General features: G+C 53.5%; 1 protein-coding gene across 1 annotated transcript in view; it reads right to left on the bottom strand.

The window, feature by feature from the left end:
• Positions 1-3,774: 3,774 nt before the first annotated feature.
• Positions 3,775-26,606, bottom strand: part of NOTCH1 (notch receptor 1) — a 63,944-nt gene continuing 41,112 nt past the window's right edge. The window contains exons 11-34 of the mRNA XM_006278547.4: positions 25,159-25,392; positions 24,735-24,845; positions 23,424-23,616; positions 22,281-22,426; positions 21,746-21,859; positions 20,366-20,485; positions 19,588-19,740; positions 18,786-19,014; positions 17,904-18,105; positions 17,610-17,763; positions 16,428-16,612; positions 15,740-15,872; positions 15,150-15,407; positions 14,938-15,050; positions 13,425-13,996; positions 12,292-12,720; positions 11,338-11,486; positions 10,501-10,717; positions 10,064-10,154; positions 9,617-9,782; positions 8,570-8,865; positions 7,953-8,100; positions 7,740-7,837; positions 3,775-7,090 (exon numbers count right to left, since the gene is read on the bottom strand). Coding sequence (XP_006278609.4) covers positions 5,618-7,090; positions 7,740-7,837; positions 7,953-8,100; positions 8,570-8,865; positions 9,617-9,782; positions 10,064-10,154; positions 10,501-10,717; positions 11,338-11,486; positions 12,292-12,720; positions 13,425-13,996; positions 14,938-15,050; positions 15,150-15,407; positions 15,740-15,872; positions 16,428-16,612; positions 17,610-17,763; positions 17,904-18,105; positions 18,786-19,014; positions 19,588-19,740; positions 20,366-20,485; positions 21,746-21,859; positions 22,281-22,426; positions 23,424-23,616; positions 24,735-24,845; positions 25,159-25,392 — 5,984 coding nt within the window. The 3' untranslated portion in view covers positions 3,775-5,617. The remainder of the gene's footprint in view (positions 7,091-7,739; positions 7,838-7,952; positions 8,101-8,569; positions 8,866-9,616; positions 9,783-10,063; positions 10,155-10,500; positions 10,718-11,337; positions 11,487-12,291; positions 12,721-13,424; positions 13,997-14,937; positions 15,051-15,149; positions 15,408-15,739; positions 15,873-16,427; positions 16,613-17,609; positions 17,764-17,903; positions 18,106-18,785; positions 19,015-19,587; positions 19,741-20,365; positions 20,486-21,745; positions 21,860-22,280; positions 22,427-23,423; positions 23,617-24,734; positions 24,846-25,158; positions 25,393-26,606) is intronic.

Here is a 26,606-nt window from a genome sequence, read left to right as displayed (position 1 = left end):
TCCGTCTTCACCCTGATGAAACTCTTCTTTATATATATACACACACACTTTATAAACTCTTCTTTTTATATATATATGAGTTTATAAAGAGTGTGTGTGTGTGTGTATATATATATATATATATAGATATATATATTTATATATAAAGAAGAGTTTATAGATATATACAATATATATAAAGAAGAGTTTATAGATATATACATACATATATATATATATATATATAGGAGTTTATACACACACACACACACACACACACACACACACACACACACACGGAAAAAATAACCCATCTTGCAAGGGGCTTTTCTGTGACCAGACTAGAAGAGGACAGCATGGAGGGGAGATGGAAATGAGATGACGACGTGCTCGATCACAGGATGACGCTTGTGTCCGGCTACAAGTCACGCGGCGCCTTTATTTTCCCTGCCTGATGTCGCGTGCACTGAATCTGGTGTTTTGGGCAAATCTTAAACCCACAAATTAGCCCCTAGACAGCGTGCTTTTATGCTGCTTCTTCTGTGCCTACGTGTATCGGACGTTCGCCCGCACCGCCTTTCCCTCCCGCGAAGCCAGGGCGGTGAGTCTCAGTGGGACCACAGTCACGAAGCCGGGCGGGAAGTGTCGTTCAGGCTTGCTCAGCCCCACAAGGTTTCACTGAGTGTAGACGCAAAGCCTCCTGCTCTCCTATTTCCCCTTTGACCCATCTCTGTGGAAGAGGCGGCTGCACGTGCAAAGAAGGCCCGCTAGAGAGAGGCAGAGGACTGCATGTGGACCTGACGGGGAAACGCGTGTCAGCAAACTTTCTGCTTCTTCCGCTGCACGGCACCCACTTCCAGCCAGGAGGATGCTGAGAAACGCGTTCTCAGCTCAGTCAGGTGCCTTCTCCGAAGAGCACCGAAGGGGAAAATCTGACTCTTCAGGTCCGTTCGGCTCCCGCATTCAGACGTGTGCCATGCAATCATAGCACGGGCGCTTAACAAGAAGGCTCTCAAGAGCCTAGAACATCATTCAAGCTTTCACATTTAACATTCCTGGAGGATCTGCATTAGCACCCAGTGCCAGTTTCTCCGCTGTTATTACTTATTGCTTGGGCCGTGGTAGCACAGCAAACCCTCAGACACGTAGTCCATGCTGCTGGGTACTGTGCAAGCGTGGGGCAGACAGGCAGGAGATGCTCCTGCGAGAGTTGTAGCACTGCATTCACCAGAGATATGCTGTTAGGCCCATCTCTGTGTCACTTCTAAAACTAAATCAGAGTTATAAAACTAACTCTTCTACTAGACATTTTGTTCATTCACCAAATGAGGCCAGCCAGAATTGCTCAGGGACCTGCAGCGGGCGATCAGCTTGCTGGAATGCTTCGTTCTTAGAAGCCCAGCCCCTCAAAAACCATTTTGGAGCAACTGAATGAAAACACTGCTGAGAGGGACAGGGAACTATTTCAGTCTTAGCAGCTATTAAATAATCTTGCAACGTGCTTAGTTTAACGAGGAGGCTTCAAGCCATGTTTGGATTTGCAGGGTTGCAGTTTGAGAATCTGGAGCGTAGCTTTAGAGAAGGTTTGAAATGGGCTGTATCAACGCTACCATGTCCACTAGTCCTATACGCACAGCAAGAGATTTCACTGGAGCTTGGCCTGTGTTCTGGCTCCACTTCGAGGGTGTATTGCACAGGGAAATAGCACTTTTCCAGAGGAAGCCATTCTTCATCCAGAAGGATGAGTCTCCTGCGCAACAGCTTGCAGACAAGCGTTACCACTGGGCTGGCATTGTCCTATGCTGAATTGAACAAAAGACCTAGAAGAGGAAAAATGCCCGTGACCTAAACAAAATCTTAATCAAGGGTCATTATCAGTGCAAGAGCGCTTGATCGTTAAAGCTTGGTAATATCTTCAAAGCCCTGTCCGGGCAGGGCAGGCAGCCCTTTGAAGCCGGTGTGGGAACTAGAGGCAACACTATGATTTTTAAAGTGCCTTTCATCTCTCTCTTTGGTAAGGACATTCTTAGAAACCAGCTTGTCAAATGCCATTTACCTACATAGGCCTGAAGTGCTGAGCAAGGCTGGTCTTCCCCAGGATTTGCCCCAGTGGCTGTTCTGTGGGGACACGTGAGTTTGATTAACTCGGTGGGTTTATGTATAGATATGGTTTAAATACCATCGGGGTATTTACAGAATGCCAGCACCTTCAAGACGGGTGGGATCTCCCCTTTACCACCTGACTGCCATATAATACTGGACCATTGATGGTTTGATTACCTTTCACTTCAAAGCCTTTACAGTCTGCACGCAGAAACATGTAGCCAGCTCTGGACCGAGGGTGGCAAATAGGAAAGTGCTAGTGAAGTAAGAGCAAAGGGCTGGTTCCTTGCGTGCAGGACAAACCATAGGCAACAATGACCCCCACTACCTTTCAGGCTGTTCTCATTTGGATGGGGCAGCGCGGTTGTGTTTCCCTTTCACTGTTCCAGTCCTGACAACTTCGCTCAACTCTGTACAACGCTTGAGAAATGTCCCTGCCTCAAAGATCTCACTGATGCAAACAGGAGTTGGTGTTTCTCTTACACTTCAAATTAACATGGCTGGGCTCAGGAGTCTGAGCACTGGCGACAGCTTTTGTGGAGACCCTTTTCCCCATGGCAGGCTGGGTTACAGTTCCCATTTGTCTGCAAAGGATCGCACAAACAACTTTGTGCTTAAAATGCCTGGCAGTCGGTGAATTCATTTCCAGGGGGCTTTTTTTGTGCACCCACTTGACACTTCCCTCCCAAGTCTGTTTGGGCCAGAGAGGGGGAAACACCCATGAACACTATTCTGATTTGTTAGGAACTTCCAGTTATCAGGGCTCTTTGCATATTGAAGTATTTATGTAATAACTGTGTAATATGAAATAGACTGGTGCATCATCTATTACACTGTCTAATAATGAAACTATGAAAGTATACCATATCTATACATTATTTAAATACTTCAATATTTAAGTATTTAAATGCAACAGAAACAGCGGTCGCCGATTTTACTTTTGGGGGTGAAAGTTCACTTAGCCGCAAACTGGAAATGAAAGACACCGTGAAATTATTTCCCCCCTTTCAGACTTCAATAGCTTTTCACCTTGTTTATACAGACAAGCTTTCCCATGTGCCCTGTTTAGTGTGTGTGAATTATTCTTCCACCCCCATGCATCGTTTCCCCCCTATATTTTCTGTTATCAAAACCATGCACTCTCAAGCACTCGTAGCTCTCAAACCAATTTGCCAGAGCTCTCCTACAAATTGGCATTTTTGGTAAAAGGGATCATTTTTCCAGTGGAAGATTTAATGGAAGGGGGGAAGACTTGAAGCGGCCATATAAGAAGCTCCTAAAACAGTCTTCCTGACTTGTCCCATTTTAGACCAGATCTAGTGGGGACCACTTATGACCGCACTGTGCCCACAGGTCAATGAAAAACCCAGTAATACAGTTCCCATGGCAGGATCAGAGCTTCACACAGTAATCCTCTCTGATGCTCTACACTTAGGTAAAGCCTCCAGTGAAGACACCAGGAGTGTTGAATCCAGGATTCATTTCCAATTTCCACTGAAGTCAGTGGCATTCTTTTTTACTGACCCTAACAGGTCCGGACTGAGTTCGGCAAAAAAACAGGGTCGTTGTTTTATTCAGACATACAATTTTCATGCACATATCAATTGTCAATGAGGAGCGTGAGCTGGACCACGTGGCCAGCACAGAGTTGTAACAACTCGCAGCAAAAAACAAAAAAAGACCCTATTCCAGTTTTAGTAAAATCTAGATGCCTGCGAGCATCATTTATTGCAAATCAGTTAACCAAAAAAATACATCATATTTGCAAACTACAACTTTGCCGGTAGATACATTTATTACAGAGGGTTTCTTTTCTGTAAACTACACTCTAGTTTATAAAACATAGGAAGACTCAACGCCGCGTGATGTTTAAATCACCCGTATTAGGGATGTCACAATAACAATGCTCCAAAATGCTTCTGTACTAAGAGATGAATGCATACGGGACTGCAGCGAGCCTTGTGCTTGGAGGAACTGAAATCTAATGTGGCTTTCTGAGCAACAGAGAAGAGGAACGTTTCCCTTTTCTTAGGTTTCCTGGGTCGACTGCATTTTAGTCCAGCGGATGGATAGCCTACACGGGAACATGTTCATAGTGTGCTTGGTTTCCTTTTGCAGAAAGCCAGAGAGAGAGAGCGATATCCTGACACCTCTAATCAGCGCAATATACTTAAGACTTGTTCATTTAGATTTTTGAAACAAAATCCACCTTTTTTTTTAAAAAAAAACTTATTTACAAACATTAACTCTGCCACAGGCTTATACTATATGTTACACAGCCCTCTCCCGCCTCCACAAGAGTGTACATCAACATGAACAAGATGCCTCACTCCAAACTAGCAAGAACAACGTGTCAACGTTTCAAAAAACCCAGGCCCAACCACCCAGGATCTGCTTGCGTCTCTCACCCTCCTGTGAATAATCAGGGCTACACCCAAGCCTGACACCCCTTAAGTGGAAAACCTGGAAGGTCAGGGTTTCCAAAGGAACTTGGATGTCAAGGATGAGCACTATCCCACGGCCGGGTGCTGTAGTGCTCAGTTACTTGTTGCTCGAATTGGTCTATCGGAACTGAAATGCCCCCTTTAAAGTAGGAGGTGCCATCCTTAAAATAAGGATGCGATTCGGAAAGGCCAAATCCTGCCTTTTTTTATTGTTGTTCAATCAGTTGAAAATAGAAAAAAAACTCAGTATAAGACATTCAAGGGAAAATTAAGTTTGTTCTTCTGCATTGACTCAGTAACTGTGGACTTGCTTTTTCAACAGGTTTGGCAAATATTCCATTCCTTTAGGCAGCAGTAAGTTTACGAAGAGTTTTTAGCTTAGACCCTGTTATCACAGGTCTGTAATCCTGATATTTAGATTATAGACAGTATTTAAATATATATATGTATTTATAAAAGAAAGAACAAGAACCCCTATGTATTAAGACAAATGTACAACTATATAATACTGAAACTTTAAACAAAGATTCATGACTGGTACCGTAAAATGTTCTCTCAGTTAAAAGCCAAGGGAACATTTTAAAGTATTTAAAAAAAAAAAACAGTTCATACTTAATTTATATTTATTTCAAGGGGTGGCATTTTTACCTAATATTCCCCACTCTTTTCCCCCCAACATAACTTTCTGGATTTGAAAGGAAAAAGAAAATAAATAAATGGCATTTCATAATCACGAATCATTGCTTATAGCTTTACATAAACGTCCAACCAACTTAGTAATGCTCCCCACCCCCCAAAAACAATCTAAAAAACATCTAATGTTCTTGAATTTTTTGAGCACAAGTGAAGCGTCCCATCTTGAGTTAACAATAGAACATATAAATAAAAAGGCAGCGTTTTCATGTAAAATAAAATGTACATAAATAAATACTAAACAAAAAATTAAACTTTGTTTCTTTATTTTGTATAAAAACATATAAAAAGGATCCTTCTGTCAAAGCATCCGATGTCCCTAGGCATTTTTTATTTTTTTGAAATCTTTTTCAAAGTTCCCAGTCTCTCCGCGTGTCAGTGTCTTTGGGACACGCTCTTCACTTGAAGGCCTCTGGGATGTGTCCCATTTGTGACTGCATACTCGTGGGAGGACTGGAGATCCCCTCTGACCAATCAGAGACGTTGGAATGAGGCGACGAGCTCGACCATTGGTCCGGCGACTCGGGGGAAGGTGTTAAAAAAGGATGGTCGGGCACCTGCAGCTGGTGATTGGGCGTATTGTCCAACGGGGAGGAGTAACTGTGTTGGGAGGGCGGCGTTAAAAACTGGGTGGTGGTCATGGACTGCGTGAGGGTGGATGGGAGAGACGTGGACAGCATCTGGGTCTCCTGCGGCAAGATGGTGTGCACTGCCATGGAACCGCTGCTCACCGGCTGCATGTCTGACTGGTTCAACTCGTTGCCCAGGAAGTTCTGGCCCAGGTGGCCGCTGGCGTTCGAGGCGGCGCCGTGATGCTGCTGTTGCGCCGGCGGCGGCGGCGGCTGCGGCCCCTGTGGCGGCTGCATGTTTTGCTGTTGCAGCTGCTGTTGTAAATTCTGCTGCTGCTGCATCTGTTGCAACTGCTGGGGCTGCATCAGATGAGGCTGGGAGGCCAGCCGGGTGTTTGGCATAGCCTGGTAGCTCATCATTTGCGACAAGGTCGTGGTGGGCATGCCGTTATGCAGGGAGGTCATCATGCCGTGCTGAAGGCCTTGGTTCTGCTGATGGGTCGCCGGCTGCATGTTGTTTCTCATTGGGTTATACTGGTTCTGGACCATGCCGTTCTGCAACCTTGACAGCCAGTCGCACTGCCCATTGAGGCTGGCAGCTCCGCTGACGGAGAAATTCATAGGGGTGCTACTCATCACCGTGCTTGGGCTGGAAACAGGGAGGTGGGAGAGGCGTGGAGGCACTGAATCAAAGGCCATCCTGCTGGTGCCGCCCATGGCCATGTCCTGCTTCCCGGCCATGTTGAGATGATTGATGCTCATGTGGGCATCAGGCATGCCCGGCAGGTGATTCAGAGGCATGGATGGCGACTGCTGAAATGGAGAGGTCATCAGCGGGGGAGAAGCTACGTCAGACAGGTACCCATGGGGTGACTCCAGGGAGTCCACCGGCGACAGCACGCTGGAGCTATCCAGGAGGCAGCCTTTTCCATCTTGTGATTTCTTCCTCCTGGCCTTGATGTCTTTGGAATCCTTGCTGTTGCAGCTCAGGCCCTTGGTGCTTGGTTTCCTAGCTTTCTTCCCCTGCACAGCGGGTTTCAAGTTGCCGATGTAGCTGTTGGGAGAGCACAGTGGAGGGGACAGGGTGGGGGCCCCCAGCGGCCCATTGTGCAGCGGCGGGCTCCGTACCAGGTTGTACTCATCCAGCAGCCTCACGATGTCGTGATGCATGCGCTCCTGCGCGATGTCCCGAGGGAGCCGGTCCATGTGGTCCGTGATATCGCGGTTTGCAAAGTGGTCCAAGAGGACTTTGGCCGTTTCGTAGCTCCCTTCCCTGGCCGCAAGGAACAACGGTGTCTCCTCCTGGAAATGTGGCAAGCATGGTTTGTTTTGAAATGCCTGAGCTTACTGGTTTCCTGTATAAGCACAGCCCTCACATTCCTAGTTAGATCTGTAGACACTGGTACTAACTAGGAAGCTCAGTAGCTGCCTAAGCAATTGCTAGGCTCAGCAGATTGACCCCAAGCAAAGGCAAAGGGCAGGGGCAGAGTAGCAAACACCCTGCGTGGCTCTAGTTTGAAGGACACAAGCTGGAAAAGGGGCAGCTGGGAGATGAGGCAAGGATCTGGGATGGGGGTCGTGCCCTGGCCTGGTGTGTATTGGCTACTCTTTTTCTGGTTAGGTTCAGAGCAAGACTTTGCGGAAAGCCTCTGTGTTTCAATTCTGTGGAATTGTTTCCTGCATCTCGCGCGCAGTCAAGCTCTCACTGCCTGTTGGGAGGTAAGCAAGTTCCCATTTATGGCTTACCCCATATCTGCCACTGCATGGATCTCACTACCTAATGGACCAGCTCTTGGGCTGCTGTTTCAACTCAACTCCCATTAACTTCACAAGACGTAAAAACCAGGTATGCATCAGAGCATCTGGCAGTCAGCCTTCTGTCTTAGGAAAAAAATCACCTCCCAATGACTTGCCTGAGGAAGCACTGCATCTGCCCACCCAGACCACCTACCTTATTGTTCTGCATGTCTTTATTGGCACCGTTCTTCAGCAGCACTATTGCAGCTTCAACATTATTCACAGCAGCTGCCCAGTGCAGTGCTGATTTGCCTGTGGAGGAAGCAGGTGAAAGACAGCATGCATTAGTGAGCGGTTAAAACACCAGCTACAAGTCCCTGACATCAATCCCTGACAGAGGGTCTCGTGTTCTGGATTAAAGCAGTACCTAGGTCGTCCACGGCATTGACGTCTGCATGGCAATTGATGAGATCCTCCAACATGCCCTCCACAGCCAGGCGGGCAGCCAGGATCAGAGGGGTGGTCCCATCGTGCATGCGGGCATCCAGATCAGTAGCTCTGTTTCTAATCAGAATCTGTGTGCACGGAGAAGACGACCATGCGTTAGGTGAGAAAGCTGGTCTTCCCCAGCCCCCAAACCTCCAGTCCCTTTGCTGGGATCCTCAGTGAGCTCCAGGGCTGACAGGGCCAGCACTACCCTTCCTGTGCTTACAGCTGGCCCCTCCAGTTTAGGGAAAGAGCACATTAGCAGGGCAGCACTGAGAAAGCACCATCCTGCCATGCTCTACCTGTCCTGCTGTTAATAAGGGGGCTCCGGACACTGCCCTGGACCTGTCCCCTTAGCACTCAGTATCTCAGCAAATCCTAAGACCCAGACTCAGGAGAATTCCCAGGGAAATCAATGCTGCCTCTGAAAAGCCAGGGCACAGACCCTGGGGCAAGATGAACAAACAGATGTCACAGGGCTGACAGTCAGCATTCAGTGCTGGTACATGACCCAGCAGCTCGGGAACCCCAGTAGAAGCCCCCAGCAGGCTGACATACCTGGAAGACTCCTTGGGCATCCGCTGAGACAGCTGCGTGGAGAGGCGTCCTGCCCATGTTGTCCTGGATGTTGGCGTCGGCGCTGGCCTCCAGCAGGCGCTTGGCAGCATCGGAGCGGGAGTACCTGGCAGCCAGGTGCAGCGCTGTCTCCCCAGTACGGTCTGTCTGGTTGTGCAGGCTGGCGCCCTGGTAGATGAAATCTGAGATGACGGCCGGCGCATCGTCCTCCTCTTCGCTGTTGCCGGTCTCCAGCCCTCCTCCGCTGCAGGAGGCTATCATAAGTGGGGTGAAGCCATCTGGAAAGCAGAGAGGAACGCAGTGAACAGCAGCTCTTTCCCCTTCTCCAGTGCAGACTATTCCAACAACATGTTTTAATGCAGCCATGAGGCATAAGCAGCAGCTCCTTGAGCTCATGGCACAGCGAGCTCTGGGTCCTGACAATCCCAAACATCCTCTCACATGGGTGTGGATGTAATCCTCCTTCTGTATCCACTCATAGGTTTCCCTGTTTTACCTGGGAGTCTTGGATGCCTTTCCCTCAAGCACTATGCAGCCCCTTTTATCTGGAAGGTGCCATGCAGAAGACTGCTGAAATTCAGAGGTCTGCCAGGACAGTTTGGCTATGAAATACATTTCCCAAGGAGGCAGGGTGCTTGGAATGGTTAAACTTGACTAGGCAAGAAAACACCCTGACACATCCTATGGGGAAGAATCCTGTATTGGCAAAGACATGGATTGGATCAGCTAAAAGGTATTTCCCCCACGTCCCTAACCTCTCGGGCTGTCTGACTTCCCTCTTTGTGGTTAAACAGAAAGAGATCTTAAAGCAAACCAAATTCCACAGAGGCAAGTTACCTGAACTCAGGCATAACAGATATGACCTGGAAAGACTCCCAGGTGGGGCACTTTATGTTAGCTTATGCACAGGCAGGCATTAGCATGCAACGTGACAGCATGGTGTGCGGTACAGCTCCCAGAGGCCCCCTCACTGCAGGAAGCAAGGGACATGAAACCAACATGGCAGGAAGACATAAGGCTCTCCCCTACCGGGCCCTCGCACGTTGACATCCATGCAGTCTGCATCGATTTCTCCCTGCGGCGGGGTGGGTGCCATGGAGGAAATCCGGAGGTCAGCTGCATCTAGGTGCTGTTGGGTCCACTGCCTGTGATCTGTCTGATCATCCGTGTCTGGCAGCATCGCCTGTTCCTCGAACTGCAAAGGGACAGAAGGGCACAGACTTCAAGGACAATGAAATTTAAATCAAACTGTGGCACGAGGACTTCAAGGACAACGGAAGAGAATGTGGAAGAAGTGGGGTTAAAACCAGAGCTCGGGGAGACCTGCGGCTGCACGTGCACCCTTGGGAAGAAGGAAGCGGCATGGCCAGCGGCCCTCGCAGCGAGCCATTCTGCGACTTCTCAGCCCCGCTCCACAGCTGGGACCGTGGGTGTGCTGCACTCACTGCTGCGTGAGAAGCAGTTTTATTAACTCACCCTGAACTTCTTGGTGTCCAAGGTCTCCTCATCGCCCCATTCGTTCTGGTTATCATCCATCAAGGTGCCATCCGATGCATTTTTCAGAGGTCTAAATTAAATAAGAAAACCCTTCAGAAGTGAACCTTCTGCCACAGCTGTGGTATGATGGAGCCGATCCTCCACATGCACACACAAAAAGCAGCAATCAGCAGGGCAATTTCCAAGAATTGCTCCCTGCCACAAAGCTTCTCTGGAGTTTAACTAATGGCACACTGATTGCCTAGTATTAAAATTCCCAGAAAACAAGTGCATTGTTCTCTCCTTGCAACAACCTTGCTATAGCCTCTTCCCCTACCCCACTGGATTGTCAAGGATCGGCTCTAAAGGTTCCTTCAAAGCAGTGCTGTATCACTAGCTGGGCTCCGCAGTAACAGGTTAGCAATAAGATTACTCACTTCAGCCCGACAGAATCCTCTCCCAGCGGTTCTCGTCGCTTCTTCTTGCTCGACTCCGTCACTTTGAAGCCTTCTGGGAACCAGAGCTGCCCATGCTCCCTGCGTCGCTTCCGAGATACCAGCACTCCCACTCCAATGAAGGCAAGCAAGACGAGCGCAGCCACCACCACATACATAGGATACAGCTGGGAGTTCCTGGGGGGCTCCGCTGTTTCACCTAGAAAAGAATGGGGCGCCCAGAGAAACTGAGACATTAAGCTGCATATCAAACCGGTGATGGAGCGAAAATGAAGTGAAATTAGTTAAATAAAGGTACCTCGGGCAGATCTAAATCATCCCCCAAAATAAGGTCATTTTATAGGCTATTAATCAGAATTGCTAACTATCGGCAAATTCTCCTCTGCACAAGCTGGCTGCAACAGGAGACAGCTTCACTTTTTTTTCTCCTTTCAGGAAAAGGATTAACCAACTTCAAATCACTGTTCTCGCATTGAGCTGTTAAGGCAGAAGGATTTAGGGGGATTTTCAAGATACAAACTTCAACTCCTGGCATGTCACTCATTGATTGGAGCTGGGATTTTTTTTTGTCTTTTATAGCCCTAATGATTTTCAAGTAAACCTGGACTAAGCAAAATAAAACATAATGCAGCAATAGTTTATTAACATAGTTTAAAAAAAAAAGAGATAGAGATAGAGAGAGAGTCAAGGTTATTAAATCCAGACTCTCTGGATACAGCGCGCTGAGCTCGGCTGGCTGCTAATTGGATCGCGGACGTGCGCTGGGAAGTTTCCGTCCTTCCCGTCTCAGTCCCTCCAGCCGCTGCTGGCTACACTTACTTTTAACAGCCTGTATTTCGTAGGGGATGTTCAGATTGCCGAGAGAGGCCAAGGCACCCAGGAAAGCTGCCACATCGGTTGCGCTCTGGAAGCATTGGGAAGAGGACTGGATGCACTGACGGTTGTCGATCTCCAAGTAGACGATGGAGCTGTTGGGCAGAAGGGGAAAGGGACACAAGGAGCAATGGTTAGACTGAAGAAAGGGCCCGGCTCCAGTCTCCCCACAGGAGAAGGAGAGGGAAGGTGGGAAGTTTTTTGACTCGTGATCAGCTTAAATCCTCCAGGCCTAACTTAGGTAAAACTCTCACTGATGACAGCTCAGCTGGTATTTGACTGAGGGCGCTGGGATTCAGCCAAGTGTCTATGCTCAACACCACGAGGAGATCCTTCGTGGTAAATGCAGCTGCTGCTTGGGGCCAGCGTCTCTTCTTGCCCCCGTGCTGCAGCATTGCAACACCATTGGATTTAGCCACTTTTGATCCACGCCAGCATGAGTGAGAGGAGAACTAGGTCCTTTGCAGTCAAACCAAGGATCCCCCCGGGTTTACAACTGGGTAGCAATTCAACCTCCTAACACAACCTGAGAGCCAGTATCACTCATGGACAATACGAGGCTCAAGCACCTGACTTCCTAAGCAAAGGCAGAGGGCAGCCTATGCCTGACCTCCAGTCCATGGCCTCCCTTGCCCTGACCCCTAGCATACAACACTCCCTTAGGTTTGCTCTTTGCGGCAGTAGTGGCACCAGCCAACCAGAAACTTGCCCCACTTTCTCTCTTGTCGTGACTTCTCCCTTGCAGAAGGGAAATCTAGTTTTGGCTCCTCTTTAAAGCAAAACCACAGTAAAACACCCTGACCCACAGCCTTTCCTTTCCAGCAGGTGATGGGTATCAATAAAGCAAAGGGACTGTTGTTCAGCCAGAGGAGAGAAAAACCTTTTCCCCAGCGCCCTCACCCTCTGACGTCCATCTGATCCAGCTCTCTCCGCTGCCTCCTGCCAGCACTGGAGTAGAGGGATGTCTTCAGCTTGTTGAAGACAGCGCTGGGCATGTCTGACCAGTTGTCTGTCGACCTCTTGATGTGATGCTTCTTCAGCTCCTCCTCATTGCCATAGTAGGGGAAGATCATATACTCGCCCTGGGCATTCTTCTTGAAGACCACGTTGGTGTGGAGCACGCGGCTGAGCTCCCGAAGGAAGTGGGAGGAGTTGTTCGTTAGGTTCTCCGGGGTGATCAGCACCACCACAACCAACGTGCCATCGGCGAGTTTCTCCGGCATGTTGTTGGCACAGTCCAGCCCGTCCCACTCGCACTCGGCATTGTTACACCCCTGGTCGCAGTGCCCATCTGAGAAGTGATCTTTGCAGTACTGGTCGTACAGAGGGCTAGGCAGAAGGGAGAAAATACATTAGACATACAGCCGCTCTTCTTACCACCCAGGAGGAGAACGACCAGCGATCTCGGGATCCCTCTCCCATAGCTGCAGCACTCCTCCCCCCGTTAGATCCTGGACAGCTGACCAAGAAGGAAACTGCTTTTTGCAACAGAGAAAAGCAACCACCCCTGGGGTGAAATGTCGTAGCAGTTATACTGCAAGCAGCAATTCAGGACAGGGAGTGAAGGCCATGACTGACGGGAGCACTTTATGGGAGCAGATTACAATTACCCCAAACAGCAATCCTACTATTGCAAACAAACATCCAGCAAATGCCTGTATTACTAACCCCAGGCCCATTTCATAGAGCACCACACTGCTTTTTTGCTGTCCTTCTCATCCCAGTCCTCAAGGACTCAACACGCTCCTGCTGTACACCTGAGGGGTGAATTTCTATGTAGGATGAACAACTGGCAAGGATGCAAGCAAGGAAGCCAGCAGGGGCTATGGGGGCATATAAGGCAGTCAGGAAGAGCCAAACCCAGAGAGCCAACTCTCACGGAGGTCAATGGATGCTGCCATTGCTTGAGATTTGGCCCCACGTGATGTACAATAGGGAGAGGCAAAGCACTGTTAAATACAAAGGGCGCAGTTGTCCATAAGCCTAGAGATCACAGCTTGACAGGGCTGCGGGATGGGGCCCAGGTCACTTACTTGCACTGCCCTTCCACCTTCTGGCAGTCGAAGCCATCGTACAAGCAGCCGGCGTTGTTGCACTGGGAATCGCACTTTCCGTCATTGAAGTACTTCCAACACTGCAGCGACTGGGAGCAGTTCTTCCAGGGGTCGTTGAAGTTGAGGGAGCAGTCCCCTCCGTCCCAGCCGCAGGCATGGTTGTTGCACTTCCCGTCGCAGATTTTGTTGCCGGCGTACCCCGTGCATTCAGGGATCTCGCATTTCTCCTCAATCTTGGGTGGGATGATGTCCTGGCCCACCCCGCCCGGGAAGTCGAAATCGAGGATGTGGCAGTTGAGGCCATTGAAGTTGGCGGGACAGCTGCACTGGTAGTAGGGGGCCGCCTCACTGAAGAACTGGCAGGTGCCCCCGTTGTAGCAGGGGTTCGAAATGCAAGGGCTGCTGGCCGGGTACTGGCACTCCGGCCCCGTGAAGGCCGGTGCGCACATGCACTTGGAGCTCTTGTGGATGGAGATGCAGGTGCCACCGTTCAGGCAGTGCAGGTTCCCGCAGGTGCGCGCATCATTTTCACAGGTGGCCCCGACGAAACCCTGGGGGGACCAGAGCAAGGGGGAGAAGGTTAGTGTTCCTGGCGGCGCGCTGGCTGGGCCTGCAGTGTTGGGCAGGACGGATGCACAGCATAAGCAGAAGGGCAGTGACTCAATGCACTGCTCTGCCCCCCAGCTGTGCAGCAGATGCCAAATGCTCCCCTCCTCGTGAGTGCGACCCTGGAGCTGCGACTGTCCCACATGGCCATGAGGCTCAGGAGTGTACGGGAGCCCGGGTGCACAGGGTCCACTGAAAGTTAACTGGGAATTTGGCTCTGAACAACTCACACCACAGCAAGCTGAAGGTGCAGCCTCTGCACATGTACTGAAATGGTAGCTGCTCAGTGACCAGCCACTCCTCCACCATGACCTGCAGCAGGCAGTCCCTCCTAGAGGATCACTCGAGCAGCATTAAAGAGTCAAACTCATGGTGTTTTCCCAGTCTGTGGAGGAAGCCCTTGCAGGTCACAGTGCTAGGGCATTTTCCCTTGACACCCCCCACAAATCTGCCTGACCTTGTAGAGGGATAGTAGCAGGCACTCTTCCTGCCAGGGGATGCCAGCAACAACCCCTGTCCCTCTCCCTCTGCCATCCTTACAGCTCTCACATCCTCAGTCTTACATATCAGAGCCCCTAGCGCCCTCACTATCTGAGGCCAGACTGTGAGCCCTTCAATTCACACTGGCCAGCCACTCTGCTCACGTGAGGAGTCCCACTGAATACAGTGGGATCACTCCAGTGAATCACTGCTCGCTGCTGCAATAAGGTTCTTGAAATCCAGCCCACTGGCCAGAGGCTTTCAGGTTCCCTCTGGAGCATTTATTTCAAGGGCCACGTTCCACACCAGGCCTCCTAGCTTTGAAGCCTGAAGGGGCCACGGGCTCATCCCATCTGCCCTCCCACCAGCACTGTCCCATGCCATCCAGGGGGCAGTGGGTACGTACAGGGGGGCATTTGCAAATGAAGCCACGGCCGGTGTTACTGGCAACCGCACACGTTCCACCATTCCTGCAGGGCTTGCCCTTGCAGCCGTCCACCACGGTGTCGCAGCGGCGCCCTGCAGGGAGAGAGAAAGCCAGCACGAGTGTGGTGTGTCGCCCACAGCAGCGGGGTTCCCTGGCAGGGAGGGGAGGCGGGAGCAGGGGGGTGCACTCACCTGCATACCCCGGCCGGCACTCGCACTTGTAATCGTTGACGCGCTGCACGCAGTTCTGGGTGCCGCGCGTGTCGCAGGGGTTGGACAGGCACTCGTTGACGTCCCCTTCGCAGCGCTCCCCAACGAAGCCGGGCGGGCAGATGCAGCTGTAGCCGCCCACCCTGTCCGTGCACTTGCCGTTGTTGAAGCACTTGGGCCCCAGGGTGACGGGGTCGAAAAACGGGCTGCAGTCATCAATATTGATTTCACAGTGCACCCCTGGGGGGAAAGAGAGGGGGCAGGGGGCAACACAGTTGTGGTCAGACAGTAACGGGCAAGTCACAGGTGGGGTCTCAGCCTGCAAGCCCAAGCTGCTTGCCAACATCCCACCCGATGCACAGCAGGTGTGTAAGCTCCAGGGCCCAAACGCCCCTGGCAGAGTGGCCCCAAGGTTACATGTCCTCACTGGCTCTGTTAATGAGCCAATGCAACCTCCCATTACTGCATTTGCTTCTTCCTTCAGAGCAGTGGGTACGTGCAGATGCTAACGACCAGATACCAAGGGTATCTGCCCTCTGCATGGCTTCCTTCTGCCAGGGGAATTCATTTACCTTGAGTGCCTCTGGGGCAGGAGCATTTGTAGGTATTGATGAGATCGATGCAGGTTCCTCCATTCTGGCAGGGGTGAGACAGGCACTCATTGATCTCCTCTGAGCAGTTAACTCCATGATAGCCAGCAACACACTACCAGGGAAGAGCAAGGGAAGCCGTCAGTTATATCCACTCTGATACTGAACGTGGGGGTTCAAGACTCCTGTAGTGCACCAGGCGTTGCGGTACGGGAACATCTCTGCTTTCCCTTGAGCTGCTACACGGGGAGCTATGGCCAAAACATCCAATGCACGGGCCAAGGGCAGCTTTCCCTACCGTCAGCAGCAATACCTGCACCTCAGTGCTAAAGACAAGAGCAGCTGCAAACTGCTTCATCTTAAGCAAACCACAGGATGTGGTCAACTCTGTGAGACAAAAAGGGCAGGAAGAGTCAGACAGAAAGGCAGTGAGTAGCATGGATGCTGCTATTTCCATCTGCAGATCTCAGCACACTCTGCTAATATCTTGTGATGCACTTGATCCCATTTTCCTGATGGCAGGAGCAGCAGCATGGAGAAGGGCCATGTCTCAGTGCCAGCGTAGAGGCAAGACTTGAACCCAGGACTCCAGTCCCCCAGGTCTCTGCTCTCGCTATACCTCCCAGAGTGACACGGAGCATGTGTAACCCTCCCCGGCCAGGCAGCATACCTCACAGGAGTAGCCTCCCAAGTAGTCAGTGCAGGTAGCTCCGTTCTGGCAGGGGTTTGGGGAGCACTCGTCCACCTGTTCCTCGCAGTAGCTGCCTGTGTAGCCGGCCTGGCAGCGGCAGAAGTGAGTGTTGCCCGTGTCCACACAGAGGCCAGAGTTCCTGCACAGGTGTGCCACGTCGATCCCTGCAAGAGCACAAGGCCAGAGAGCTCACAGTGAGACACAAGCCACTCCAGGAACGCCAGGCCACATTTGCACAGAGCAGGGCCAGGAGTCATCGGATCACAGAGAAGTCGGGCTGGAAGGCACCTCTGGAGGTCACATCTGGTCCAACCCCCTGCCTGGGGCAGGAGCAGCCCTGTTCAAACCCATTGTCCAACCTCTTAGCAAAACTGCACAGTCAACCCTGACACAACCACAAGAGATAATGCCTGAACCTGCCACGGGTAAAGCAGGGGGATCGTGGAGGCCAACATCCTGCAGCTGCAAAGATGGTTAAAATATGCTGGAGAAATCCAAATAAGAGGGCCATGTCCCATGCTACATAGGAAGGCAACCCCCCAACTGTCTGTACCGATCCAACCATGGGGCAAAATCCTTGCTTGATCCCAAATATGGCCTGACCCTGAGCAAAGGGGCAAGACCCTGTAGTCAGGAACCTCTGGGTTTAAGTCCCAGCAGAAGCACTGGCACAGCCCTGTCACCATCCCAGGCTGCAGCCAACACCCAGGGCCTCTGAGGAAAGTGAATCCCCCCTGCCCCACAATGTGCACAGCAACGGGAAGGGGAAAATAATCTCTTCCCAGCCCCTTGTGGCAATCAGCAAAACCTGGAAGCATGAGTTACACACCCTTTGGGCTACGAAGCATGAGTTAAAAAGCTCAGTCCTTTAGGATGCAGCACTTTGGGCTGTTTCTCCCAAGTGCCACTATCCAGGGAGGGGAAACATTGAGTTGGTGTAACTTAGAGCAGCCCTGAAGCTGCTCTACCTTGCACCAGAGGCTGAGCTGGCAACTGGGGAAGCACAGAGGCAATGCACAGCCACCTCTGCCTCTCATTCCCCCAGACCCGGGGCTGAGTGACGGTCACCCCACTCCTAGGCAACTGGATGCTAAACATCTGAGCATTTACAAGACCCCAGGAGGCTCTTGCTTCAAACCAAACAGTGAAGCCAGGTGTTACCTTGCTGCTTGGCAGCCACTTCACAGGACACACTGGGGACATCGCAGTAGAGGCCTGTCCAGCCACTATTGCACTCGCAGCGGTACAGGTTGTTGGTCTGCCAGCACTTGCCCCCGTTCTTGCAGGGCGAAGAGTCACACCAGCGCACCAGGTTCTGGAAGGGAAGGAGCCCCAGAGGGGGAATGAGTAGGGCTGCAGCAACCCAGCACAGAGGGACAAATCCTTAGCTAGTAGGAATGGTCTGACAGGATGCAGGCCCGGTTCCGCAGAGCTAACAGGCCATCTGCTCCATACCTGGCAGTTGAGGCCGGTGTAGCCCTGCGGGCAAGTGCACTTGTACGTCCCATAGCTGTCCTGGCAGGTGCCCCCGTTCAGGCAGGGCCTGGAGTCACACTCATTGATGTCGTGCTCGCAGTAGCTGCCTGTGAAGCCGGACGGGCACACGCAGGTGAAGGTGTTGATGCCGTCCACACAGGTTCCTCCGTTGAAACAGGAGCTGGGGGAGACCAAACACGGCTTCCATATAAACCACTGCTCCTGCTTGCTTGGCATCCCAGCTCCCCCGGCCCCTTGATGCACAGAAACTGGTTCTCTTGTGAGACCCCGCCGGGCCGTGGGAAAGTGGAGGGCCCAGACAGCCCATGGGACAAGCCCACAGCTGCACAAGACCAGCAGCACCAGCAGGAACAAAACCCAGGAGTCCTCCGCTTCGACCGCCAGGCAGCTGAGCCCCTTCCTGAGCACAGCCGCTAATGCCAGAGCAGGGCATGGGGCTGCTATGGATCTGATGCTCCTGTTATGCAAGACCCCCCAATTGACTGGATCCCCTCTGAAGAGCCAAGTTCTGTGCTAAGCTGTTTACACGGCAGCCCAGTCCCTTGGGCCAGGCCCAGATCCCACTGAAGGCAGAGGGATCTTTGCTACTGAAATCACCAGCCGCTTTTCCACCCATGCTGGTCCAAGCCTTCCAGCTCCTAATATCGGGAGATCCATCTGAATGGCCCAGATGCATCTCTGCAGGGATGTGGCCAGTTAAAACTCACAGAGACTTCCCTCCCCTGGTCTCCAGTCCTCATGAGGGTCTTCCCCACCTGGCCCCACATACATGCCCCTCAGGTACGTCCACTTGCTACCCCTTGGAGGCAGCGGGGGTCTAGTCCCCTCCCAGGCCATTACCTCTCGGTGCAATCGGGCGTGTTGTTCTCACAGTGGATCCCGCTGAAGCCGGAGGGGCAGGTGCAGGTGTAGCTGTTGACGCAGTCGGTGCAGTTGGCGCCGTTGCGGCAGGGGTTGCTGGCGCACTCGTTGATGTCCTCCTCGCACTTGGGCCCCCGGAAGCCCGCCAGGCACTCACAGAAGAAGGCATCGATGCCATCGGAACAGGAGCCGCCGTTGTGGCAGGGGTCTGAAAGGGAAACCCGTCCCCCGGCGGTCAGCGGAGCCCAGCCCCGGAGCCGCAAGCGAGGCAGGGAGCTTCTGCTGATGAGCACCCTCCTCAGGGGCCGGCCTCGCAGGGAAGGAAAGGATGCACCACAGTGCAGAGCAGAGCAGAGGGAACTGAGCCCGGGCGCCCGACACTGGCTAGAGCTCCTTCAAGGACATCTAGATACAGTGGCCAACACCATGGTGTCCACATTATTTCCCACCTCAGCTGCCCCCCGGGAGGAGCTGCTGGCACACAGGCTCATCAAAGAGATCCCCGGAAAGCAAATCTCCTCTCTCTGCTCTGTCTTGCAGCTGCGCATTGCAACGGCCGCCTGCTCTCGCTCCCCACCTGCTCCCTCCTCCTAAATCCTTCCTGTCCGATCAACACAGGGCCAGCCGAGCCCCTCTGAAGCCCCCCCTGATGCATCCCTGCCACCGCTCTGCATTGCAGCAGCTGTGCTGAGCGCAGCCCATGCCAGACACCAGGAAGGCCCTCCGCTGCTGTGGGGAACAGCGCCCGGCCCAAGCACGGCCACCCCAGCCCGGCTCTTACTGGGCTTGCAGTCATCGACGTCGGTGTCGCAGTTGCGGCCGCTGTAACCTGCCTTGCAGAGGCAGCGGTAGCTCCCGTTGGTGTTCTGGCACGTGGCGCCATTGCGGCAGGGGCTCTTCACACACTCGTTGATGTCGATCTCGCACGTTTGGCCTATGGCATAGACAGGGGTGGGGGCTCCTTAGTGCTAGAAACCCCTGTTTCCTCTGGCACTGAACGTGTCCTTGAAGGACACGGCACAGAACCACGAGCTGACGCCTGTTCCCACGGACGCAGCTGCCAAGTGCTCTGACTCGCTTCTCTGGAAAGGCCCTAAACCTTCACAACCGTCTCAGCCTCGTTGTGCTTTTTCTGCATTTTTCCCATCCTGGGGGCCAAACCCCCTTGGCAAACTGGGCTGCAGCTTCTGCTGGCATAGTCCACTGGACAAAGCTGCTTGAGGCCAGGTGAGGCCCTGGCCCACTCGTGGTCAAGCATCAAGACACCCATGTGAAGGGGTGTCCTGTGTTATTACCCCCGCGGGAAAGGCGCAGGCTGGAGCACAGAGCGGCCGAGTCAGGAGGTCACACAGTAAGTGGCAGGGAGGAGGAACACATTCCCACGTCCCTAATCTAACAACTAGACCCACTCCCAGGCTTGTTATTATGTTCTCTGAGCTGTGGGGAACAGGACTAGGGCAGGGGTTGAGCCCAAAAGAGCTGCCCAGCCAAGAGGCACCTGTACCCTCCCGACACTTGCCCCCTGACAGGGGCAGAGGCGCTGGCGATGCTCCCCATACCTTGCCAGCCCGAGGGGCACACGCAGGAGAAGCTCTCGTAATCTTCCGACTCTCGGCACTCGCCCCCGTTCTTGCAGGGGCTGTTGGCACAGGGGGCCAGCACATCCTCACACGTTGCCCCTGAGAAGAGAGGGAGGGATGCATGCACCAGTGAGGCTTGTTGCCCCAGGCATGGGACATCTAATGCTCCCCAAGAAGTCCTGGGCTCCTTCCAGCACTCAGCTAGCACAAAGCAGCCTGGGCTTCCTCCACCGCCCTCCGGAGTCACGTCAGGATCCCCCCAGCTCTTCGAGAGCCCGATGAGCCTTTGTATAGCACAGTGACCTGCCGCTTGGAGACCTTCCAGCAGTGAGGTGCTGGGAAGGAGTGGGACGTGGGGCTATTTCTGCAAGGCCCCCCCCCATGTGAGTGTCTGTGTGTGTGGGGGGGACTGGGAGGGTCTTGGAAGTCCTGAGCTCCCCATTCCAGCTTCTCCATATTAGCACCCCGCGGCGCATCCCATGCAAAGCTGGGTGGGAAAAGAAAGTGCCACGTGGGGGGCGTCTTCCTCCTCCCCCCGCGGGTCCTGTTTCCTGTTTACACAGCAGCCAAGGGTCCCTTCAAAACCTTATCTTCCCTGTCAGCCATTATCTTCTCAGTTGGCCTCTGCGATTTCCCAGAGCCTTCCCCTCCTCGCCTCCCCCATTCGTCTCTATGGGGACTGGCGAAGGCAGGAAACCGGTCATGGCTTCCTACAATTGTGCACATGTTGCCATTTTGCGCGAGGGGAAGGAAACGGGCAAACAGGAATCAGGTCAGCAGAAATTCCTGCCCCCCCCAGCAGGAATCGGCCGGCCATTATCCCGGCGAGCTGATGTCTGTTTTTCCAAAAGGAGTGTCGGCCGGTAAACAGAGCCGCTCACAAAACAGGCCCCGCAGAGGGAACGGGACGGGACCCAGATGGGCCGCGGCATGTTTTCTGAAACAACGCTGCGCCAGACCAGGAGCTGAATGGGCGGCGGGCAGCCGCTGGCCAATGACTTGACTTCTCCCTTGGTTCAGGCACCTTGCCCAAAAGGGGACGGATCCACGCAGCCCATCCTCCCGCTTCCGAGAGCTCCTTCGAGTTTCCTTGTCTAAGGCTGGACTGGGCCGAGCCAACAACGGATGGGACCGGGCTCTCTGCAGGGAGTCCTGGTCACACCAACCAGGGGATGCCTCGGTGCTTTGCTGGTACCCTCAGTGGGCGTGAGCTCCAAGAAAGTTGGCATAGCCTCACTGATTTATGCCAGGGAAGGACCCAACCCTCTGTGTGCTGGGCACGGGAGAGATTTAAAGGACACTAGTGGCTGTTAGTGTAGGGACTGCAAATAAAACGCAGCGAGGAGGCTGCAGCCTTACCCGAGTACGGCAGCAGGCAGTTGCACGTGTAGCCGGCAACATCATCGATGCAGGTGCCCTGGTTCAGGCAGGGGTTGGAGGCACACTCGTTGATGTTGGTCTGGCAGTTGGGCCCTGCGTTGCAAAAACCAAGCAGGCGTGAGTGCACGAGCAGACCCCTGGACGGACGTTCCCCTGCGGAAGGGGGGTGGCACGATGGGGAGCTACGGAGGCCACGTAGGTGGTGGCCGTGACGCGCAGAAAGGTCAGACCCCGTCACAGCCTCCTGGGAAACGCTCGCTTCGCATAAGAGGCAAAACGCCTACTGCTGCTGCCCGTGGTCCCTTTGCCTCAAGCTGTGCAGACCCCTTTTAGCAGTGAAAGTCCCAGGTGAGATCCCACCTTATGGCCCATGCACCAGTGACCCACATGCCACCGCCTCTCCTGCAGCCGCCGTTCCACAAACCCAGGCATGGAAACGTTCAGTCACAGCGCTCACCCACGCCCTGTGCCACAGGGATCGAGAGCTGCGGCTTTCCCCCAGTTTAGCCCTTACCGCTGAAGCCCTCCCGGCAGGTACAGATGTAGCCACTGGTCATGTCCTTGCAGGTGCCTCCATTCATGCAGGGATTGGATTCACACTCGTTGTTGTTAATGTCGCAGTTGGTCCCGCTCCAGCCCGGGTCGCAATCGCACCTGTAGCTTTGGGAAGAAATCAAGGTGTAAAGCACCGCAGCCAGCTCTCAGCTTCCTCCCACACCTGGCTCAGCCTTTCTTTGTCTTTCTTTAATTAGCAAAATTAAGGTGCATGTAAGCAGACTCCAGAGTTTTTTGCTAGCACTAGATGATTTGGCAGCTAGAGAACTGGAGCCCTGGAAGAAAGAAGCCCGTTAATAAAACTGCATCAATTAACGGACCAGTATTAGCCAGAGCAACCAATCGCTGTGTGGGCACATTTTATTGGTGCAAGAAAGGTGCAAGGTGCAACAGCCTTTCCCATCCCAAAACCCCGGCTGGAACTGGGTTTAAGGATGCAAACGAAAGTGCCTTTGCCCAGTTTACCCAAACCATGGTGGCTGTGGGATTGCTTGGCAGTCTTTGCTCAGGACAAGCCAGGGACTTCAACAGCAGTTAGCTCTTGCATCAGAAAGGGAATCTGGTCACCAAGTCAGATGTGGAAGCCAAGGCCTGGGGGTAGCTTCACATCAAGACTTGGGTGTGTTGCCAGAGCTAAGCTGGGGCCTGAAAAATGGAACAACAATGTGATTCAGGGATTTCCTGAGGCACTAGCAGAGCTATGTGAGCAAAGACAAGTCAGCACCAGCTTGTCCTTTCTCTTGCACAGTGGTTCTCAACCTCGACAGACTCAAGGCCTTCCTCGGAAAATGCCAGCCCTTAGCTTTCACTGGTTTCTGGACTAGGGAAAACACTAGAGCAATTCTTCTGTTGCAAAGACCACAGCAGATCAGAACGCTTCCGACACTATGGAATCCTGTTCGAAATCCCTGGGTTTATCTTGTGGATCACGTGTAGGTGTTTGCACACCCAGGAGTATGCCACCTTTAAAAGGATTTTGCAGCACCCCTAGCTGAGAATCACCGCTCTAGCCCTCCGGGGAGTCATCGGTCCCTCACCCGAACGGGTGATTAACATTCAAACAGCTTCAGTAAAGAACTCCAAGGGCCCTTTGCAGACATACCCGTTCAGTCCATCATTGCATTTCCCATGGATGCAGGGGTTGCTGTTACACTCGTTCACTTCCGACAGGCACTTGGGGTCATGGTACCCTTCGGGGCAGATGCAGGTGAAGCCATTGATGCTGTCCTTACAGGTCCCGCCATTGTGGCAGGGGTTGCTGGCGCACTCATCAATGTTAATGTTGCACATTCGCCCTGGAAAGAGTAAGTTTAGTAAAGCATCACTGTCTTGAGCCACGATGGCATCCTGGGAGCACTGTCATGTTGGGGGCATAGGGTGTGCAAGCACAACCCCCCTGGCTGCAATGGAAACGGTGCCTGCCTGGAAGAGTGTTTGATGGAGCGGGTCGAGTCTCCCAGGCACACTGTGTGCACCTGCAAGGCAATGATCATCCTCTTCACTTACTCAGATTTACCTGCAGGCAGAGGAGCCATCTTGCAAGCTCCCCTGGCTGCAGGAAGCAGAAATGAAGGGGAGCCATCTCAGCCTGTAACTCTACCTGCCGCGGCCTGATGAAAAGGCCCTATTCAAACCCTTGGGCAGGCAGTAGGACAAAGGGGCTCTGCAATGCCGCAGGTGAGCAGGGAGCCAGCCGGGGTCTGCTCATATCAAAGGACGCACGCATTTTCCAGGGGCGATCAAACAAACCAGTTCGAGGAGGCTGCAACCTGATACCCATGGGACCAATGGAGCTGGAGCCCCATCAACAGCACGCGGTTCCCTCTTTCTAAGTCCCCCACTGCAGCAACCGGGAGTCCTGGCCTCCGCGGCCAAACGTGAAAGCTGCAGAGATTAGCGAGGCAGAACGCTGCGCCGCACTCCTTCTCAAGAGCTTCCCGTGCACGTGGTGCCTGACATGCGAGGCACTGATGGTGCTGAGCACCTGCCCCTGGGAAGCCCACTCCCTTCATCCTCATTGGGTCCATGGAAAACAAGGCATCTGGAACCAGGCGCCCTTCGGGAAAGTCTTTCTCTAGCATCAGGCACCTGCTTCTCTTGGGGAACAAGGCTCAGCACTTGAAAGTTCCCAAATGAATGTTTCCTTGTTAAGACTGATCTCCTGCCCGCATGATACTCTCCTTTTACTGCATGTGCATGCGTGATATTGAGGGCAGTGGGGCCAGGACCCTTATGGAGGCTAGGCCCAGCCATAAGAGAAATACTAATCATTTTGTCCTGTCTTCCCCATCCCTGCCTGGCTGTGTGCTGTCAGCAAAGAGACCGAATATGATTCCCAGACCCACCAGCCTCTGGCCTGAGCTGGCACTGTTTATGTGCCACCTCTCCTGCAGCGGCCGAAGCCAGGCCTCACCTGTGTAGCCAGGCTTGCAGGTGCACTCGTAGCTGTTAATCTTGTCTATGCACTTGCCGTAGTCGCAGGGGTTGCTAGCACAGTCGTCCAGGTTGATTTCGCAGTTGGGACCTGAAGGAGGAAATGGCACTGGAAGTTTATGAGGCTGCCGGGCTCATGATAAGCTGGGAATGGGCTGGCGTTGCCTGTATGCCTTCCCAATTTCTCTGCCTCCCCCATTTTCAATACACCCAGGTGAGACCCTGGTGCTGAAAGGGATCGTCACGGGGCGAGGAAAGCTAGCCATCTCCAAAGGAAACCCTCAGGCTGTTTCCACCATATGCCAGACCCCTGGAGATGAGCCCCAACCCACAGCCAGGCAGTCAGGGCCCTGCCAGCCCCTGTTCACCGCCAATGCAGAGTCTCCCATGGGTGATCCCCTCACCTGTGGTGCCTTTGAGGCACAGGCAGTTGTAGGCATTGTTCCGGTCCTGGCAGGTGCCCCCGTTCTTGCAGGGCTGGCTCAGACACTCGTTGATGTTCACGTCACAGCGATGACCCGTGTAGCCTGGCTGGCAGAGGCAGGTGAAGGCAGCGATGCCATCCCGGCAGGTCCCGTAGTGGCAGGGGTCGGGGTTGCACTCATCGATGTCGACTTCGCAGTGGGTGCCAGTGAATCCTGGTGAGGAGAGCAACTGGGGTTTAGCACGCGCTGCTCCCCATTGCGGGGAGCTATGCGATCCCTCCCTAGCAGGCTCATAAATGCCTGTGGCCCCTCTCCTGAGGCCCTGGCATGGCATGGTAGAGGGTAGGAGATGAGGAGAGTCTGAGCCTCGCTTTTCTTCCATCTACCCAACTTCCCAGGCTGCCTCAGAGCCACCCCTCTGCAAGCTGAGCCTGCGTACGTGGAACAGGCTCTGCACACGTAGTCGATCAGACGGGTCTGCGGGGAGCTGGCTGGGGAGGTGGCATCCTTGCCAGCTGCACCTGGACATAGCTGGGATGGGAGCCGGGCTGAGGAAGCGGCTTGCTCCTCTATGCACTCTCTGCCCCTCTAGGTACCTATCTGCCCCCTCCGTGTAGTGCCCGGGCACCTCACATCCTTTAGGGCACTCATCTTTGTGGCAGCCTTGGACAGGAGGGCAGTGGCCTCATCCCTCGTACAAGTTTGGGGACATCTTATCCTCAGTGGAAGGCCCCGGTAGAAGACCTTGCAGGCGGGGGCCCAGGGTAGCACTCGCAGAGAGAGAAAGCAGCGCGGAGAGCTCCCATCCATCCTTGCGAGCGCCCCCCCCTCCCCAGCCAGGCTCCCCCAACGTCAGCTGGAGCTCGAGCCCGGAGGAGTCAATGGGGCCTGGCGGGAGAATGCAGCCAGCGCGCGGAGAACAAAAGCTGCTCCCTGGCGCTCCAACTGAAGCCGCTTTCAGAGCCAGGACGGCTGTGCTTTGTCCCGGCGAGGCACAATGACGGGCATTAAGCTCGCTCCGTGCGGGAGCCGGCCCCTGCACCCGCCAGCCTGCCTCCCAGCAGCACTCGTCACGGGATCCGACGGGGAGGAGGGGGCCGCGCGCACCCCGGGAGAATAGCGCGCCCCTGCTCCACTCCCAGGAGCCCCGGGGGTGGGGAGCGGAGCACAAAGTACAGCTTTGACGACCCTCCATGAAACCCACATAGCAGCTTTTCATCGGGGCTTGGCATTCACAGGACACTAATTAGAGGCCATTCAGCTGGAAGGTTTCTGGCGGGAGCTGCTCCACAAAAGAGCCAGTGTGCGCCACTGGGGCGCCTGTCATCATTTTGTCCAGCCGCTCCTCCGAGCTCACTCGTCGGGCCCGCGGTGCCTGCGCCTTGCTTCCAGCACAGCGGCTGCTTTATGTCCCGGCTCCTGTCGCA

Source organism: Alligator mississippiensis, chromosome 12, assembly GCF_030867095.1.
Source record: "Alligator mississippiensis isolate rAllMis1 chromosome 12, rAllMis1, whole genome shotgun sequence".
Classification (NCBI taxonomy): domain Eukaryota; kingdom Metazoa; phylum Chordata; order Crocodylia; family Alligatoridae; genus Alligator; species Alligator mississippiensis.
This window is presented reverse-complemented; position numbering and strand designations above follow the sequence as displayed.